Source organism: Psammomys obesus, unplaced genomic scaffold, assembly GCF_907164565.1.
Source record: "Psammomys obesus unplaced genomic scaffold, mPsaObe1.curated_primary_1811, whole genome shotgun sequence".
Taxonomy (NCBI): Eukaryota; Metazoa; Chordata; class Mammalia; order Rodentia; family Muridae; genus Psammomys; species Psammomys obesus.
The window spans coordinates 11,889,477-11,909,087 of NW_026589137.1; the positions used below are offsets into that span (position 1 = coordinate 11,889,477).

At 38.4% G+C, this 19,611-nt stretch overlaps 1 protein-coding gene across 1 annotated transcript in view; it reads right to left on the bottom strand.

Annotated features, from left to right (window-relative positions):
- The window catches only part of Col4a5 (collagen type IV alpha 5 chain), a gene marked incomplete at its 5' end in the record, with an annotated part of 167,757 nt that overhangs the window by 50,068 nt on the left and 98,078 nt on the right, over positions 1-19,611 (bottom strand). Inside the window, one exon of the mRNA XM_055604962.1 lies at positions 15,293-15,419. Coding sequence (XP_055460937.1) covers positions 15,293-15,419 — 127 coding nt within the window. The remainder of the gene's footprint in view (positions 1-15,292; positions 15,420-19,611) is intronic.

The window sequence follows — 19,611 nt, forward strand, 5'->3', positions numbered from 1 at the left end:
ACACACACACACACACACACACACACACACACACACACACACACACATACACATACACCATTTTAAAAAAGTAGTTCAGGAAATATATCCAGAATAAAATCTGCGTAAACACAAGGAATAATTATTTTAAAATTCTTATTTATTATCTGTACTCTTAAAGAAGATAAACAACAAGGAAGTCTCTGGGAAAGATACCCAATCCTCATTCAGGAGGTCAAACTCGATAAACGTTGGAAGCCCGAGAAGACAGGGAACAGGACAGGAGCCTACCGCAGATAGACTCTGAAAAACTACTGATCAAGGTATTGAAGCAGAGGCTGAGAATGATAGCCAAACTTTATGCAGAATGCATGGGATTTTATGAAAGAAGGGGGAGATAGAATGACCTGAAGAGAATCAATGAAACCATGAGCTGGTTCTTTGAGAAAATCAACAATATAGACAAACCCTTAGCCAAACTAACTAAAAGGCAGAGAGACATTATCCAAATCAACAAAATCAGAAAAGAAAAAGGGAGACATAACCACAGACACTGAAGAAATGCAAACAATAATTAGATCTTACTAATTAAAAGCCTATATGCCACAAAATTTGAAAATCTAAATGAAATGGACAATTTTCTTAATAGATTCCATTTATCAAAATTAAATCATGATTAGTTAAATAGACTGAATAGTCCTAAATCCTCCAAGGAAGTGGAAGCAGTCATCAAAATTCTCCCTTCTAAAAAAAGCCCAGATCCAAAGGGTTTCAGTGCAGAATTTTTCCCAGACCTTCATAGAAGAGCAAAGTCCAATTCTCTTCAAACTATTCCACAAAATAGAAACAAAAGGAACATTACAAAACTCACTCAGTGAGGCCACAGTCATCTTGATGCCAGAAACACACAGAGACCCAATAAAAAAAGAGAACTTCAGACCTATCTCTTTTATGAACATTGATGCAAAAATACTCAACAAAATACTTGCAAACCGAATCCAAGAACACATCAAAGATATCATCTACCATGACCAAGTAGGCTTCATCCCAGGTATTCAGGGATGGTTCAATATACGGAAATCCATCAATGTCATCCACCATATTAACAAACTGAAGGAGAAAAACCACATGATCATCTCCTTAGATGCCAAAAAGTCATTTGACCAATCCAACACCCATTCATGTTTGAAGTCTTGGAGAGATCAGGGAAATAAGGCACATACATAAACATAGTAAAGACATTACACAGCAAGGCTATATCCATCATCAAACAAAATGGAGAAAAACTTAAACCAATCCCACTGAAATCAGGGACAAGGCAAGGCCTCCCACTGTCTCCATATTGCTTCAGCATAGTACTTGAAGTCCGAACTAGAGCAATAAGAGAACTAAAGGAAATCAAGGGGATACAAAATGGTAAGGGAAAAGTCAAAGTATCACCATTTTCAGATGATATAATAGTAAAAATGAGCAACCCCAAAAATTCAACCAGAGAACTCCTTCAGCCAATAAACTCCTTCAGCAAAGTGGCTGGATTAAATAAATAAATAAATAAATAAATAAATAAATAAATAAATAAATAAATAAATAAATAAATAAATAAAAATCAGTAGCCCTCCTGGATAAGAAGACAAAAGGGTTGAGAAAGAAAATAGGGAAACTACACCCTTCACAATAGTAAATAATAACATGAAGTACCTTGGTGTGACTCTAACTAAGCAAGTGAAAGGCCTGTTTGAAAAAAAGTTCAACTTTCTGAAGAAAGAAATTGAAGAAGATATTAGAAAATGGAAAGATCTCCCAAGCTCATGGATCAGTAGGATTAACATAGTGAAAGTGGCCATCCTGCCAAAAGCAATCTACATTGCAATTCCCATCAAAATACCAACACAAGTTTTTACAGACCTCAAAAGAAAAATTCTCAACTTCATATGAAAAAACAAAAAATCCAGAATTGTGAAAATGATCCTGTACAGCAACAGATCATCTGGAGGTATCACCATCCCTGCTGTACTAGAGAGCAATAATAATTAAAACTCTTTGGTATTGGCATAGAAACAGAATGGTGGATCAACGGAATCGAATTGCCAAAAAGTAAACCTACACACCTAAGGATACTTGATTTTTGACAAAGAAAACAAAACCATACAATGGAAAAAGGATAGCATCTTCAACAAATGGTGCTGGTCTTAGTGGATGTCCACATGTAAAAAAATGCAAATAGACCTATATTTATCACCCTGCACAATACTAAACTTCAAATATATCAAAGACCTCAACATAAAACCAGACACACTAAGCCTGTTAGAAGAAAAATTTGGGAAGAGTCTTGAACTCATTGGCACAGGAGAAAACTTCCTGAAGAGAACACCAACACAGGCCCTAAGATCTACAATCCATAAATGGGACCTCATGAAACGGAAAACCTTCTGTAAAGCAAAGGACACTGTCATCAGAACAAAACAACAGCCTACATACTGGGAAAGAATCTTCACCAACCCTATATCTGACAGAGGACTAATGTCCTGAATATGTAAAGAATAAAGAAGTTAAAAATTAACAAATCAAATAATACAATTAAAAAATGGGATACATAGCTAAAGAGAGAATTCTCAATCGAGGAATACTGAACTGCAGAGAAACACTGAAAGAAATGCTCCACATCCTTAGTCATCAGGGAAATGCAAATCAAAATAACCCTGGAATTTCACCTTACACCCATCAGAATGGCTAAGATCAAAAACTCAAGTGACAGTACATGCTGGAGAGGATGTGGAGAATGAGGAACCCTGATCCATTGCTGGTGGGAATATAGACTTGAACAACCACTTTGGAAATCAATCTGGCGCTTTTTCAGACAATTAGGAATAGCACTTCCTCAGGATCCAGCTATGCCACTCCTAAGGATATATCCAAAATATGCTCAAGTACACAACAAGGACATTTGCTCAACCATGTCCCTGTACTGAGGAATGGATATAGTAATTGTGGTACATTTACACAATGGAATACTCATCAATTAACAAGGAAATCATGAAATTTGCAGGCAAATGGTGGGAACTAGAAAAGATTACCCTGAGTGAGGTATCCCAGAATCAGAAAGACACACATGGAATATACTCACTTATAAGTGGATATTAGACATATAATATAGGATAATCATACTAAAATCTGTACACCTACAGAAAGTAAGGAAGAAGGAGGACATTGAGTAAGATTATCAATCCTCACTCAGAAAGACAAACGGTATGGACATTGGAAGAAGGAGAAAACAGGGAACAGGACAGAGCCTACCACAGAGGGCCTCTGAAAGATTTTATCCAGCAGTATATCAAAGCCAAGGCTGAGAGTCTTAACTAATCTTTGAGCAGAGTACAGGCAATCTTATGAAAGAAGAGGGGGATAGTAAAATCTGGAGGATACAGGAGCTCCTCAAGAGAAACAGAACCAAAATATCTGGGCACAGGAGTCTTTTCTGAGACTGATACTCCAACCAAGGACCATGTATGGATATAACCTAAAACCCCTGCTCAGATGTAGCCCATGCCAGCTCAGTATCCAAGTGGTTTTCCCTAGCAAGGGGAACTGGAACTGTCTCTCACATGAACTCAGTGGATGGCTCTTTGATCACCTAACCCCTAAGAAGGGAGCAGCCTTGCCAAGTCACAGAGGAAGACAATGCATCCAGTCTTGATGAGACTTAATTGGCTAGGGTCAGATGGAAGGGGAGGAGGACCTCCCCTCTCAATGGACTTGGAGAGGGGCATGGGAGGAGAGAAGAGATGGAGGGTGGAGTTCAGAGGGAATGAGGGAGGGTCCTACAGCTGTGATACAAAGTGAATACACTGTAATTAATATAAAATATAAAAATTAAAAAAATATTCATCATGAAATACATGATGGCAATCACAAACACCTTCATAAACAATAGAATTATACCCTTTATATATAATTTATATAATACATAATGTTGTATAATGTTGCTTTAGTAAGAAAAAATAAGAGTACTGAAAAGTCAGAACAGTCAGTTAAAATAGTAAATAGACAGGCATAAAAATCAAAGTGGGTTCCCAATAAGGGGAACAGGGACTGTCTCTGACATGAGCTCAGTGGCTAGCTCTTTGACCTCCTCCCCCAAATGGGGGAGCAGCCTTGCCAGGCCAAAGAGGAGGACATGGCAGCCAGTTCTGGTGAGACAGGATAAGCCAGAGTCAGATGGAAGAGGAGGAGGACCTCCTCTATCAGTGGACTTGGAGAGGGGCATAGGAGGAGATGAGGGAGTTAGGGTAGAATTGGGAGGGGAAGAGGAAAGGTGCTTCAGCTGTGATACAAAGTGAATAAACTGTAATTAATATAAAATAAAAATTTAATTAAAAAAGAAAAAAGCCAACAAAATAGAAAAAAAACTGAAAAGAATGTAAAGTACAAGTTAATTCTCAATAATTTATAAATCCCAATGAATAACTAGAATGGTGATTTGAATCTCCCTTGCAGGTTCTGGCATTTGAATACTTAATTACGAGTAAGTGATGCTATTTGTGGAGGCTTAAGAGGTGTAGCCCTTATGTATGCCTGCTCCTTCTGATATCGACAGTCTACAGTTTCTTGATGAGAACTTGTGGTAAACACATGAAATATACTATAAGCCACAGTACAATGCACTAAAGAAAAATCCATTTTATTTTGAAAATGAGATGAGCTACAATCTCCTTTTGTGTTTATAGGGGAAAATTATATGATATAACATAACATAACATAACATGATAAAATAATATATCATATATTATACATCTCCAGTTTATTTTAAAAATAAGAAATGCTACATTCTTCTTTTGTGCTTAGACTGAAAATATTAATATGTTGCATATAATTAGTATATATTATTAATTAATATATGTATTATATAGTAATTCCATAACAAAATTAATGTTTATGTAATTAGTATATGCTAATTATATAATACTTTTTTCCATAAAATAAAAGTAGTTTGTAGCTTATTTCATTTTCAAAATGCACTGTAGATACATACACACAAACACACACATATATACATTCACAAATACACACATATATATACATATACATTAATCTTTTTATCTTGGATCACTGAATTTACTTCTTGATAAATGTGTTGGTCATATACACTGTAGATGGTTCAGTTTTCAGTTTAAAGTAATTATTTATTATTATTATCACCATTCATTTATGGTTTGCAAATACATCGGCCATAATACATTTGATAAAAAGCACTATATTTTGATAGTCCTTGAAGAAAATGTGATTATCTTATTCAAATCATAAGGCCTTTAAAAGATCCGCGTTAGAATTAGCAAATAACAGAGTTTTGGGGCTCAGTTTAAAAGAACTAAAAATTATTGTTAAATTAGTACATAAAATTCTATACAATGATTCCCTTTATGAAATCAACCTGTAATCTTTCTCCTTGCTAACCATACAGAGGAAGATCACAAACAAGCTGCTGCAGATGTTTTGTTTTTTTTTAATATTTGATTTTAACTTTTATTAATTACACTTTATTAATTTTGTATCCTCCCATAAGCCCCTTCCTCCTCCCCTGCAGGTCCCACCCTCCCCAAGTCCACTGATAGGGGAGGTCCTCCTCTCCTTCTTTCTGATCTTAGTCTATCAGTTCTCATCAGAAGTGGCTGCATTGTCAGGGTTCTAGGTTATCTCCATGAATAGTCCTTGGTTGGAGTATGAGTCTCTGGGAAGTTCCCTGTGTTCAAATTTTCTTGTTCTGTTGCTCTCCTTGTGGAGTTCCTGTCTTCTCCAGCTCTTACTATTTCCCACTTAAAATTCCATTCACTCTGCCCATCAGTTGGCCATCAAGCTCAGCATCTGCTTTGACAGTCTGCACTGCAGAGGCTTTCAGAGGCCCTCTGTGGCAGGTTCCTAGGTTGTTTCATGTTTTCTATTTCTTCTGATGTCCATCCTCTTTGCATTTCAGGATGGAGATTGAACATTTTAGTTAGGGTCCTCTCTTTTGCTTAGTTTGTTTAGATGTACAGATTTTAGTGGGTTTATTCTATGTTGTATGTTTATATGTGGGAGTATATACCGTGTGTGTCTTTTTGCTTCTGGGACAACTCACTAAGGATGATTCTTTCCAGGTCCCACCATTTACCTGCAAATTTCATGATTTCCTTATTTTTCATTGCTGAGTAATACTCCATTGTATAGATGTACCACAGTTTCTGCATCCATTCTTCAGTTGAGGGGCATCTGGGTTGTTTCCAGCTTCTGGCTATAACAAATAAAGCTGCTACAAACATGGTTGAGCAAATGTCCTTTTTGTGTACTTGTGCCTCTTTTGGGTATATGCCTAGGAGTGGTATGGCTGGATCTTGAGGAAGCGCTATTCCTAGTTGTCTGAGAAAGCGCCAGATTGATTTCCAGAGTGGTTGTACAAGTTTACATTCCCACCAGCAGTGGAGAAGGGTTCCCCTTTCTCCACAACCTCTCCAGCATGTGTTGTCACTTGAGTTTTTGATCTTGGACATTCTGATGGGTGTAAAGTGAAATCTCAGGGTTGTTTTGATTTGCATTTCCCTAATGGCTAATGAGGTTGAGCATTTCTTTAAGTGCTTCTATGCCGTTCGATATTCCTCTACAGAGAATTCTCTGTTTAGCTCTGTTCCCCATTTTTTAATTGAATTACTTGGTTGGCTGCTTTTCAGCTTCTTTAGTTCTTTATATATACTGGATATAAGTCCTTTGTCAGATAAAGGGTTGGTGAGGATTCTTTCCCAATCTGTAGGCAGTCGTTTTGTTTTGATGACAATGTCCTTTGCTTTACATAAGCTTTTCAATTTCATGAGATCCCATTTATTGATTGTTGCTCTTAGAGCCTGTGCTGTTGGTGTTCTGTTCAGGAAGTTTTCTCCTGTACCAATGAGTTCTAAGGTATTCCTCAATTTTTTTTTTCTAGCCGATTTAATGTGTCTGGTTTTATGTTGAGGTCTTTGATCCACTTGGACTTCAGTTTTGTGCAGGGTGATAAGTATGGATCTATTTGCATTTTTCTGCATGTAGACATCCAGTTGGACCAGCACCATTTGTTGAAGATGCTATCTTTTTTCCATTGTAGGATTTTGGCATCTTTGTCAAAAAACAGGTGTCCATAAGTGTGTGGGTTTATTTCTGGGTCTTCTATTCGATTCCATTTATCCACCATTTGTTTCTATGCCAGTACCATGCAGTTTTTATAACTGTTGCTCTATAGTACAGCTTGAGATCAGGGATGGAGATACCTCCAGAAGATCTTTTATTGTACAGGATTGTTTTAGCAATTCTGGGTTTCTTGTTATTCCATACGAAATTGAGAATTTTTCTTTCCAGGTCTGTAAAAATTTTGTTGGCAATTTGATGGGAATTGCATTAAATCTGTAGATTGCTTTTGGTAAGATGGCCATTTTTACTATGTTAATCCTGCCAAGCCATGAGCATGGGAGATCTTTCCATCTTCTCATATCTTCTTCTAATTCTTTCTTCAGAGACTTGAAATTTTTTTCATACAAGTCTTTGACTTGCTTGGTTAGGGTTACACCAAGGTACTTTATGTCATTTTTGGCTATTGTGAAGGGTGTTGTTTCTCTAATTTCTTTCTCAGCCCTTTTGTCTTTTGTATACAGGAGTGCTACTGATTTTTTAAGTTAATTTTGTATCCAGCCACTTTGCTGAAGGTGTTTATCAGCTGTAGGAGTTCCCTGGTAGAGTTTTTGGGGTCACCCATGTGTACTATGATATCATTTGAAAAGAGTGATAATTTGAATTCTTTCTTTCCAATCTGTATCCCCTTGATCTCCTTCAACTGTCTTACTGCTCTAGCAAGGACTTCCAGCACTATGTTGACGAGATATGGAGACAGTGGGCAGCCTTGTCTTGTCCCTGATTTCAGTGAGATTGTTTTAAGTTTCTCTCCGTTCAGATTGATGTTGGCTATAGGCTTGCTGTATATCACCTTTACTATGTTTAGATATGTGCCTTGTATCCCTGATCTCTACAATACTTTATACATGAACGGATGCTGGTTTTTGTCAAATGCTTTTTCAGCATCTAGGGAGATTATCATGTGGTTTTCTTTCTTTCAGTTTTATATATGGTGGATCACATTGATGGATTTCCATATATTGAACCACCCCTTCATACCTGGGATGAAGCCTACTTGGTCATAGTGGATAATATCTGTGATGTGTTCTTGTATTCGGTTTGCAAGTATTTTGTTAAGTATTTTTGCATCAATGTTCATAAGGGAGATTGGCCTGAAATTCTCTTTCTTTGTTGAGTCTTTGTGAGGTTTCGGTACCAAGGTGACTGTGGCTTCATAGAATGAGTTTGGTAATGTTCCTTCTGTTTCTATTTTGTGGAATAGTTTGAAGAGAATTGGAGTTAGCTCTTCTTTGAAAGTCTGGTAGAATTCTGCGCTGAAGCCATCTGGTCCTGGGCTTTTTTTGGATGGGAGACTTTTGATGACTGCTTCTATTACTTTGGGGGATATAAGACTATTTAATTGATTTACCTGGTCCTGATTCAGCCTTGGTAAGTCAAATCTCTCAAGAAAATTGTCCATTTCATTTAGATTTTCAAATTTTGTGGCATATAAAGTTTTGAAGTAAGTCCTAATGTTTGTTTGGATTTCCTCAGTGTCTGTAGTTATGTCCCCCTTTTCATTTCTGATTTTGTTGATTTGGGTGGTGTCTTGCCTTTTAGTTACCTTGGCTAAGGGTTTGTCAATCTTGTTGATTTTCTCAATGAACCAGCTCTTAATTTCATTGATTCTTTCAATTGTTTTATTTGTTCTAATTGATTGATTTCAGCCCTGAGCTTGATTATTTCCAGCCGTCTACTCCTTTTTGGTGTGTCTGCTTCTTCTTTTTCTAGGGTTTTTAAGTGGGCCATTAGGTTGCTTGAATGAGCTGTCTCGAATTTCTTCTTGAAGGCACTTAGTGCTATGAACTTTCCTCTTAGCACTGCTTTCATTGTGTCCCACGAGTTGGGTATGTTGTGTCTTCACTGTCATTGAGTTCTAGGAAGACTTTAATTTCTTCATTTCTTCCCTGACCCAGCTGTCATTTAGTAACAAGTTGTTCAGTTTCCATATGTGTGTAGGCTTTTTGCTAATTCTGTTGTTGTTGAGGTCCAGCTTTATTCCACGGTGATCAGACAAGATACAAGGGATTATTTCAATCTTTTTGTATCTGTTGATGCTTGCTTTGTGACAAACTATATGGTCTATTTTAGGGAAGGTTCCATGAGGTGCTGAGAAGAAGGTAAATTCTTTTGTGTTTGGGTGTAAACTTCTGTAAATGTCTGTGAGGTCCATTTGATTCATGACCTCTGTCAGAGATATTGTTTCTTTGTTTAATTTCTGTTTTGTTTACCTGTCCTTTGTTGAGAGTGGGGTGTTGAAGGCTCCCACAATTAATGTTTGGGGATCTATATGTGGTTTAAATTTTATCAATATTTCTTTTACAAATGTGGGTGCTCTTGTATTTGGGGCATAGATGTTAAGGATTGTGATGTCTTCCTGATGGAATTTTCCCTTGATGAGTATCAAGTGTCCTTCCCCATCTCTTTTTATTAATTTTGGGTAAAAGTCTATTTTATCAGGTATTAGAATGGCTACTCCTGCTTGTTTCTTGGATCCATTTGCTTGGAAAGTCGTCTTCCAACATTTTACCCCCAGGGAATGTCTATCTTTGTGCCTTCAGTGTGTTTCTTGTATGGAACAGATTGCTGGGTTTTGTTTACCTATCCATTGTGTTAATCTGTGTCTTTTTACTGGAGAGTTGAGTCCATTGATGTTGAGAGAGATTAATGATCAGTGGCTGTTAGTTCCTTTAATTTTGATGTAGGCTATGGTCATAAGGTTGTATGCTTGGTTGCTTTTTGTTTTACTGTAGTAAGGTTAATAATTTCCTGTGTTTTCTTGACAGAAGCTAATTTTCTTGGGTTGAATTTTCCCTTCCAGTGTCTTCTGTAATGCTGGATTTGTGTGTAGGTATTGTTGAAATTTGTTTTTGCCATTGAATATCTTGTTTTCTCCGTCTATGAGGACTGAGAGTTTTGCAGGTTATAGTAGCCTAGGCTGACATCTGTGTTCTCTTAGGGTCTGCATGATATCTATCCAGGCCCTTCTGGCTTTCATAGTTTCTGTTGAAAAGTCAGGTGTGATTCTAATGGGTTTGCCATTATATGTTACTTGGCCTTTTTCCCTTGCAGCTTTTAGTATTTTTTTCTTTGTTCTGTATACTTACTGTTTTGATTATTATGTGGTGGGAGGATTTTCTTTTCTGGTCAAATTTGTTGGGTGTTCTGTAGGCCTCATGTATTCTTATTGTCTTCTCCTTTAACTTGGGGAAATTTTCTTCAATGATTTTGTTGAAAATATTTTCTGGGCCTTGGAGAAGGGAGTCTTCTTTTTCCTCTATACCTATTATTCTTAAGTTTTGTCTTTTCATATTGTCTTGGATTTCTTGGACCGTCTGTGTCAGGAATTTTTTGGATTTAACATTTTATTTGACAGATACATCAATTTCTTCCATTGTATCTTCTACACCTGAGGTTCTTTCTTCCATCTCTTGTAGTCTGTTGGTTATGCTTACGTCTGTAGTTCCTGTTTTCTTCCCTAAATTCTTCCTCTCCATTATTTCCTCCATTTGTGTTTTCTTTAATTTTTCCAGTTTTATCTTCAGCTCTTGAGTTGTTTTGTTTACTTCCTTCACCTGTCTGATTGTATTTTCCTCTTTTTCTTTTAGTTCCTTCAACTCTGTTTCTTTTATTTCTTTCAGTGATTTAATTATTTCTTCTCTGAAGGCCGCAAACTGTTTGGCTGCATCTTCCCGTATTTTTTCACAGATGGCTATAATCTGCCTGTCTTTAACTTCCTCCATTTCTTTACGGATAGCCATGATCTGTTTGGTTTTATCTTCCTCTAATTCTTTACGTATTTTATTTGTTTCCTCTATTAACTTCTTCTTCAGCATAGATATAAGGTCATCTTGTTGATTTTCTATTAGGCTGTGTTGTCCAGGGCTGTTCGCCCCTGGATGGCTGGGTTCTGGAGATGTCATATTGCTCTGTCTTTTGTTGGTTGAGCTTTTACACTGACCTCTACCCATTGGGCTGTTTTAGGTGTTGTCTGTTAGGTTCTGTTCTTCCTGGAGTCCTGAGGTAGGGAGAATCCCCTTGGCCGGAAGATGATTTTTCCTGAAGGAGTCCTCCTCTGCTTTTTGGTTATGGTCACTGTATGGCCAGTGTTTCTCAAGAATTGCCACTGCTCCTCCTCAGGTGTATAGCCCTGAGTAGTAGCTGTGGTCTTTGTTAGGCGGGGGGGGGGGCTCTCCTCTTACCCAAGTTCTCAAGACAGCTACCCCACTGCTGGGTTTCTCATTATAAATTTAGTGAGCTGCTGCTGTTGTTACAGTTTTCCAGGTACAGTCCTCTTGAAGAACCTGCTGATTCCCTAGCTGTGGGGTTTTCTCCCAACAGGGAAACTCAGTCTGTTATCCTAAGGCACACAGTTCTGTCTGGGAAAGTGAGAGGAGCGCCCAGCAAGTCTCTGGGCCAGAGGCTGAGTGCTCTGCTCTGGCCTGAAGAATGTGCACCTAGGTTGAGTTGGCGCCTGGGGGCGCTACTCTGGTCTGGAGGTGGTAACTGAGGGCTCCACTCTTGTCTGAAGGCTGGGTGCCTCAGTAAGGACCAGAAGCAGTGTGTCCCTGTCTGGGATGTCGGCTGCAGGCACTGCTCTGGTCCGGACGCTGTGGGTGCATCCCTCTTGAAAAACCAGGGATTCCCACAGTTTTGTCAGTCTAGCTAGGGATAACTGGTTGATCCTTGGCACAGTATCTGAGGGCTGCTGTAATGGCTCTCTGGCTTTTGTAGGTCTGAGGATGCAGCTGTGTGCCCCAGTGCCCTAGGGGTACTCAATAATGGCAGCTGAGCACAGCACTCCTGCCTGCAGTAGAAAGCTAGAGCCTAGAGTATGCGTGTATCCAGAAAGTCTTTTGGTGTTGGGTGTCCTGAGCGTTAGACCTGATGATCCCCCCCTGCTGTGGGTTTTTTCTCCTGCCAGGGACACCCAGTCTTTGCTTTGGGGACTGCTGTTCTGTCTGGGGTGGTGAGTAGAACCCACAGGCACAGACACCCACTCTTGGCTCTGTCTTTCTGGCCGTTGGGAGCCTGGGCATCTGCTTAAACTGGGTAATTTTCATGAGACCTTTTCGGGGTGGGGGTGTCGGCTGAGTGCTCTGAGATCAGACTAGCCGTCCCCCCACCCCCACCGTGGGTTTGCACCTGACAGTAAAACTCGGTCTCTGGTGCCCTGGGGCCCACAGTTCCATCTGAGGCGGCGAATCAGGCGCGCAGGCAGGGCTCTGTGCAGGCGCCTTGGTCCACGGCTCTGGCTCCAGGCTGGCTACTGGGGCGCCTGCAGAACCCGAGTCTTTTCCAGGGGATATCTGGGTGCCCTGAGGTCAGTCCCAATTGTTTCCTGCTCCGTGGGGTTATCTCTTGACTGGAAAATCCAGTCTGTGATGTTGTGGGCCCACAGTTCTGTCTGAGACAGTGACCAGATCACGCTGGCGTGTAGCTCTGGGCTGGCGACCAAGCGCCTGGCGGAACTGGGATCTCTTCTGCAGTTTAGCCGGGTGAGTTAAAGCTGATTGAATCCCCCACCGTGGGGTATCCTCTCACCTGTGAAACACAATCACTTGTGTTTTATGGCTGCACGTTCTGATTGCTGGTCACTGTGCCGATCCTGCTGTGTTGCTGCTCAGAATGAGAGTCCTCCTTGCGCCGCCATCTTGCCCCGCCCCCCGATGTTTTGTTTTTATTTTCTCCCATTTTCAAAATACTCTCTTAGCAATCCATTTTGAAAAGCCCTGTGTCTTCAAAAATACAGTGAAGGTGACATTAAAGTTCCTCTTTAAAATGACTCAACCAGGTCACTGCACAAATTCCAAATATGACAAATCTTTAAAGATTCATGTTTTATGAAAAATGTGCAATCCCAATCTAATTTAACATTCCTTGTAGCAAAGGCTAGAAGGATTTAAACTCATTGTCTACCCAAATTTTAGATGTTTCAGAGAAATCTGAGCATCTCTCCATCAAAGATATATAAAAAATATCAACTTCACATTATTATTATTATTTCACAATTCATTTTTTATCCCAGTTGTAGCCCCGTCCCTTAACTCCACATCCCACCCTCCTTCCTGCTTCTTCCTCTATCTCTCTTCCCTAGTCTACTGATACGGGAAGTACTCCTCCCTTACTGTCTGACCCTAGCCTATCAGGTCCCACCAGAACTGTCTGGATCCTTTTCCTCTGTGGGCTGGCGAGGTCTCCCCACTGGAGAGAAGTGATCAAAGAACAATCTTCTGAGTTCATGTCAGAGACTGTCTCCCCTTACTAGAGAACCCATATGGAGACTGAACTGTCTATGGGCTACATCTGAGCAGGGACTCGAGGTCCTCTCTATGCATGGTCCTTGGTGATGCATCAGTCTCAACAGGACCTCCTGGGCTCAGATTTTTGGCTTTGTTGGTCTCCTTGTGTGGTTCCTGTCCCCTCTGGGTCCTTCTATATCCCCCTTCTTCCATAAGACTACCTACTGTATTTTATTACCCGTACCAAAAACAGAATGGTGTTAATCATTGTATTTATTTATAGTAGTACATTTTTTATGAAGTTAAGTGAACAAACATATTGTCAATATATGTTTAAGATCATAAAAATCTTCCTGCTTCATTGTTCTCTTGATTAGAATAAAGTAACCTTATTGTTTTTTGATTGGTTTTAGTTTTAAATCTGTTTAGTTAGAAGTTATAATGCAATATCTGCTTGCTTGTGACTGTTAAAGCTAAAATGGTTTGGTGAAGAGAATAGATAAGTTTATTTTGTTTCTTCCTCTATTCAGTCATCCTGTGTTTTTTTGACTGGTGAACTGAGGCCATTACTCATTAAAGTTACTAATGAAAGGTGAATAAAAAAGACTCCCAGTACTATTTCCAAAGTTTCATTGTATATAATAATTCTAAACCATAAATATCAGTAAGTCTATCAACTAGAGAATGCATAACTGATTCTGGAACAAATTTTCAATTATTAAACAGTAATGACATGAAAAAACTGACATGTGCAACATGATTAGTATATCTTAGACATGATGCAGCAACGAAAGCAGCTACACTGACATAATATAGCTGTTCTCAACCTATGGTTTGCAGGCCCTTTGAGAGTTAAACAAACCTTTCACAAGGTTCACCTACCAGAAATCCTGTATATCAGATATTTACATTTTGATTCATAACAATACCAAAATTACAGTTCTGAAGTAGCAACAGAATAATTTTATGGTTGAGAGTCACCACAACATGGGGAACTATGTTAAAGGGTTGCAGCATTAGGAAGGTTGAGAACCACTGATACAATATGTAATACATGATTCCACTCATGTGACTTTCAGGAGCAGGCAAAATTACCTGATGGTGGTAGAAGCAATGATAATGGATATCTAATGGTGAGGTGTTGTGAGGGTGCTCTGTAGAGAGTGGTATGGGTAAACAAAAATAATATTTTGAATTTTTTGTGTGGTAGACTTATAGGTATATACACAGATATAAACTCATCTATAGACAGAAATACCTGTGTACTTTTCCTTTGTATTTATACAGAAATACTTTTGTCATCTATAGACAGAAATATTTCTATATATTTCCCCATTGAAAGGCTAAGAGAAAAATAGCCAAAGACCCATCCATGTCACTGTGAAATTCAAAAGCCAAACTAAAATTACACAGAAGCATGAAATAACATATACAGTAATCTAGGTCAGGCTAACTACTTGACTATAGTGCTAAGTCTCTTTGTTTGAATGACTCAGTTCTTGTCATCTGAATAAACAAGGTAATTGTTCTACCAATGGCTGTGTGCCTGTACAATGTTCTAAGAGAATCAGCATCAGGCAAGAGCTTGGCAGAGCATGTTATCACCTGAAAATATGGTAAAGCCTCTTAATGGAGATATGGCTAGCAGTCAAACATTGATAAATGAACCACCAAACAAGTGTCTCTGCTCACAGGATATTGCCCTGCTGAGTCAAGAGCACTCATTCTCTCATTCTTGTTTTACACAGAAAGACATGTGTGCAAAGAAATGTGATGACCTACCTTGAGATTTTGCTACTAGCCAGTAGAGGATACAAGTCTGCCAAATAAGAGGTGTTTCCAACACTAATTAGGTGGAAAAGAAAGGAAGGGGGAGGAACAGTAAAGAAAGGTACACCTACCTGGGAATCCAGGCAGGCCAGGTTGTCCTTTTGCTCCTGTGGTTCCTGGTAATCCAGGCAGGCCAGTTTCTCCCATAGAACCTTTGATACCTGGGTTTCCTGAATATCCAGACAGACCAGGCTCACCCTAAAAACATGAATAAAAACAAAATTGAAGTCTCTTCTTGACCTCAATTGTATAATAATGGAATTTTTATAGAGCTTTTACTATATGCCAGAAATTCTAAGTACTTAATACATATTGCTTCCCTTAATCGTCAGAGCAGCCTGGTAAGATACATTTACTGTCTACACACACTGATAAATAAGAAGATCAAATCTCAGGGAAGTCAAGAGCCTAAGGTCTTTAGCAAGTGGCAGAATTAAGATTAGGACTGAAGTCTATCAGATTCCAGAGCTCATGCTATTCCTGTGCTATGTAGGATAGCAATCTCATTAACCCTTACCCATCCTATTAGAAAGATATCATTAGCCTCTGAATGCTATCATGATGCAACCAAAAAGTGAAAGAATATGCATTTTAACTTTAGAACTTGTAGTGGTCATCCTTAATATGCTTTAATGTGATTCACTGCTAATACTAACTCAGTAGCTACACTGGACTCCAATGAAAAAGTTGATTTTTATCTCACTGTGAACAATCTAACAATTCTTCAATGGACACTTAATAATCTGCTTCCTTCATGAAATCATTTTTGCAATGCACTCTATGTGGACCATGGGCTGCATATAGCCAAAGATAGCTATGAATGTAGCTTAACACAAAAAATTTTTAAGACTAGATTTTATTTTTATTAATTACACTTTATTCACTTTGTATGCCCCCTGTAGCTCCCTCCTTCCTCCTCTCCCAATCTCATTCTCTTTCCCCATTTTCCACCTATGCTTTTCCCTAAGTCCACTGATAGGGGAGGTCCTCTTCCCCTTCCTTCTGATCCTAGTCTATCAGGTCTCATCAGGAGTGGCTGCATTGTCTTCCTCTGTGGCCTGGTAAGGCTGCTCTCCCCTCAGAGGTAGGTGATCAAAAAGCCAGCCACTGAGTTCATATCAGAGACAGTCCATGTTCCAATTACTACAGAACCCACTTGGACACTGAACTGCCATGTGCAGGAGGGATCTAGGTTATCTCCATGAATGATCCTTGGTTGGAGTATCAGTCTCAGAAATGACCCCTGAGCCCAGATGTTTTGGTTCTGTTGCTCTCCTTGTGGAGCTCCTGTCCTCTCCAGGTCTTGGTATCTCCCCCTTCTTTTATAAGATTCCCTGCACTCTGCCCAAAGTTTGGCTATAGGTCTCAGCATCTGCCTTGGAATATCGAATGGCAGAGAAACACTTAAAGAAATGTTCAACTTCCTTAGTCATCAGGGAAATGCAAATCAAAATGACCCTGAGATTTCACCTTACACCCATCAGAATGGCCAAGATGAAAAACTCAAGTGACAACACATGCTGGAGAGTTTGTGGAGAAAGGGGAACTATCCTCCAGTGCTGGTGGTAATGTAAACTTGTACAACCACTTTGGAAATCAATATGGCACTTTATCAGACAATTAGGAATAGTGTTTCCTCAAGATCCAGCTATACCACCCCTAGGCATATATCCAAAAGATGCTCAAGTATACAACAAGGACATTTGCTTAACACAAACTTTTAAAAATTACCTTAATATTTTGAGACCTTTATAATTTTTGGTAACTTCATTATACAGTTCTTAACCAGGATCTTTACAGATACAATGTCAAATGATTGAACACACAAGTGATAGATATTCCTGTGTTATATGGATAGAGCAATCTCAACCCTTACCAATCCTAGTTGGAAGACATCCTCCATGACTGTAACACTTTCACATATGTAAATTATAACTCTAATTTCATTCAAAATATCTTTATGGCCACAGGAAATGTACATATGGCTAGTTTTCTTAAATGAATATTTACATTATGTTTCTTTGAATACAGTCTTAGAAGAATCCATACCCACTTTTTTTTTTTTAAAAAAAAAAACTTTTCTGAAATGCTGATGAAAACAGTGCACCATAATTCTAAATGTCTACCACAGTACTCATTGCTCTGCTCATGAGGGTCATGACCTCTTCAATAGCACACTAGTGTTCAATATAAGCTACAGAATGTCTCCTTCTTATACTTCTCTGCATTAATAAGATTTGCCATTTGAGATTTTTTTATTTCTATAGTGTGGTAATATTTTTTAAATTACTGACCCATTTCCTTACATTTTTTTTTCTTAACAATTCATCTTGGGCTGAGGATGTATGCATTTTTTCTGACTCCTTATGAATCAAACACATGCACACTTTGGGGCATAAAATAAATATCTAATAAGAACTTGGCTTGTGTTGGTCCAACAATAGATGCTTATGCAGATAAGCTAAATGCTCTACCTCTGAGCTTCAGGATTGTCCTATTTTATAGGCTACATCAAAGTTAATAGGAAAGCTGGTCTTTGTATTTTTTTGCCTGAAATAATGAAATCAAAGAAGCAACACTAGTAGGAAAAATAAAAGCAATAAATGGAAAATGTTGGATTGGAAAGGATAAACCCTACAAAGAATTGTTTTAGTTCTATCTTAGTTAAAGAAAATTAAACAAACATTTTAAAACAGGCCTTCTGTACTATCCCATCAGCCTGCTGCTAGTTATATACTCAAAAAAAAAAAATAAAACCATTGTCTTTAAGAGACACCTTCATTCCTATACTTACCACAGCTCTATTCAAAATAGCCAGGATGTGTGTCCACCAATAGACAAGGGGGTAAGAAAATGTTGAGTACCAGACTACTAGTAAACTCTAAAACAGCAGGAAGTTCTGGCACTTATGACAACATGGATGGACCCTTAAATGGTCATTGGAATAAAGCAGAGAAATATAAGCACTTCTCACATAAGCTGGAGTAGACTGCTGGTTACTGGAGAGTATGGAAAGTAGTGAGAAAAGACAAGTAGAGGGTTTGGGCAACAAGTATGCTCTTATCACTAGATAGATGAATTTACACATTTTATAGCACTGTGTGATGAATAATGAATAACAAGGCTCAATGTTTCTCAAGAAAGTTAAAAATAACTAGGAATTTAACACTTTTATGGACACAGCAAGACAGTTGTCCACATGAACCTTAGTAGTTGTGACATCATGTGCAAGACTTGTGCATGATCAAGCCAGACAAAATCTCAGCATGGAGTGTGTGTATCGGGTGCACATGAAGTCTCATTCCTTGCAATGTAGCTAGTGTCAATGCATGGATGGTGGAAGAAACCAGTATTCTTCAGTGATGCAACCACTGAGAAGTTACCCATGCACAAATAAGATCACTATGTTTTGTAATAACATGAAATTGCAGAAGATAGTAGGAAGAAACAGTGGGGTGGATTTAATAGAAAAATATACATACATTAATTCTCAAACAATAAAAATAATAAAAATTTAAGGGGAACTATCTACCCAATGTTTACACAAATCAAGACATTACAATGTAACTTATAAATGCATATAAATAGAATGTATCAATCAAAAGTTAAAACAAAAGCCAACAAACACTTGATACAGTTATTTTTTGTAAACTTTAGGTATTAATTGATGTAAAAAATTTGTACATATTAGATGCATACATACTGATGTGTCTGAATGCAAGCATGTAACCATGATACTATAATCCAAAACAAATTAATCCCAATATTCTCATTCTCACCCCTCCCTTGTGTGTGTTTGAATGTGTGCATGGACATGCACTTTCATGAGTATGTGCTTGTGTGCGTGTGAGTGTGTGTGTGTGTGTGTGTGTGTGTGTTGCAATAGCAATGCTTAAAAGAGCTGGGTGTAGTGCACACCTATAATCCCAGCAGTGGGAAAGTTAAGGAAACAGGATAAAGAATTCAAGAGCAGCCTGAGCCACGTGGTGAGTTCCAGGCCACTCTGAACTACAAACTGAGAGTGCTTATCAAAAACAACCCAAAACCCAAACCAACCAAACAAACAAACAAAATAAATATAGCACATAATGTAAAATTAATCTTCTGAGCATTTTAAGATGAGTGATAATATTAACCATTTGTACTGCATTCTATCAAGATTTTTGGAATTTACTCATCTTTCTTAAATGAAGTTTTGAGCATGCTAAACAACACTGATATTTTAACAAAATAAGGATGAGAGAGTACAAAATAAATGTTTCAGGATCTCTATGTATTTCTCTCTCCCAACTAAGGCAATTTTAAGTAAGCAGGGAAAACTGATAAATAATAGTGCAAGGCTGCTTTTCCAGGCCAAACAGTACCACAAAAGATTTAATACATGTATGCG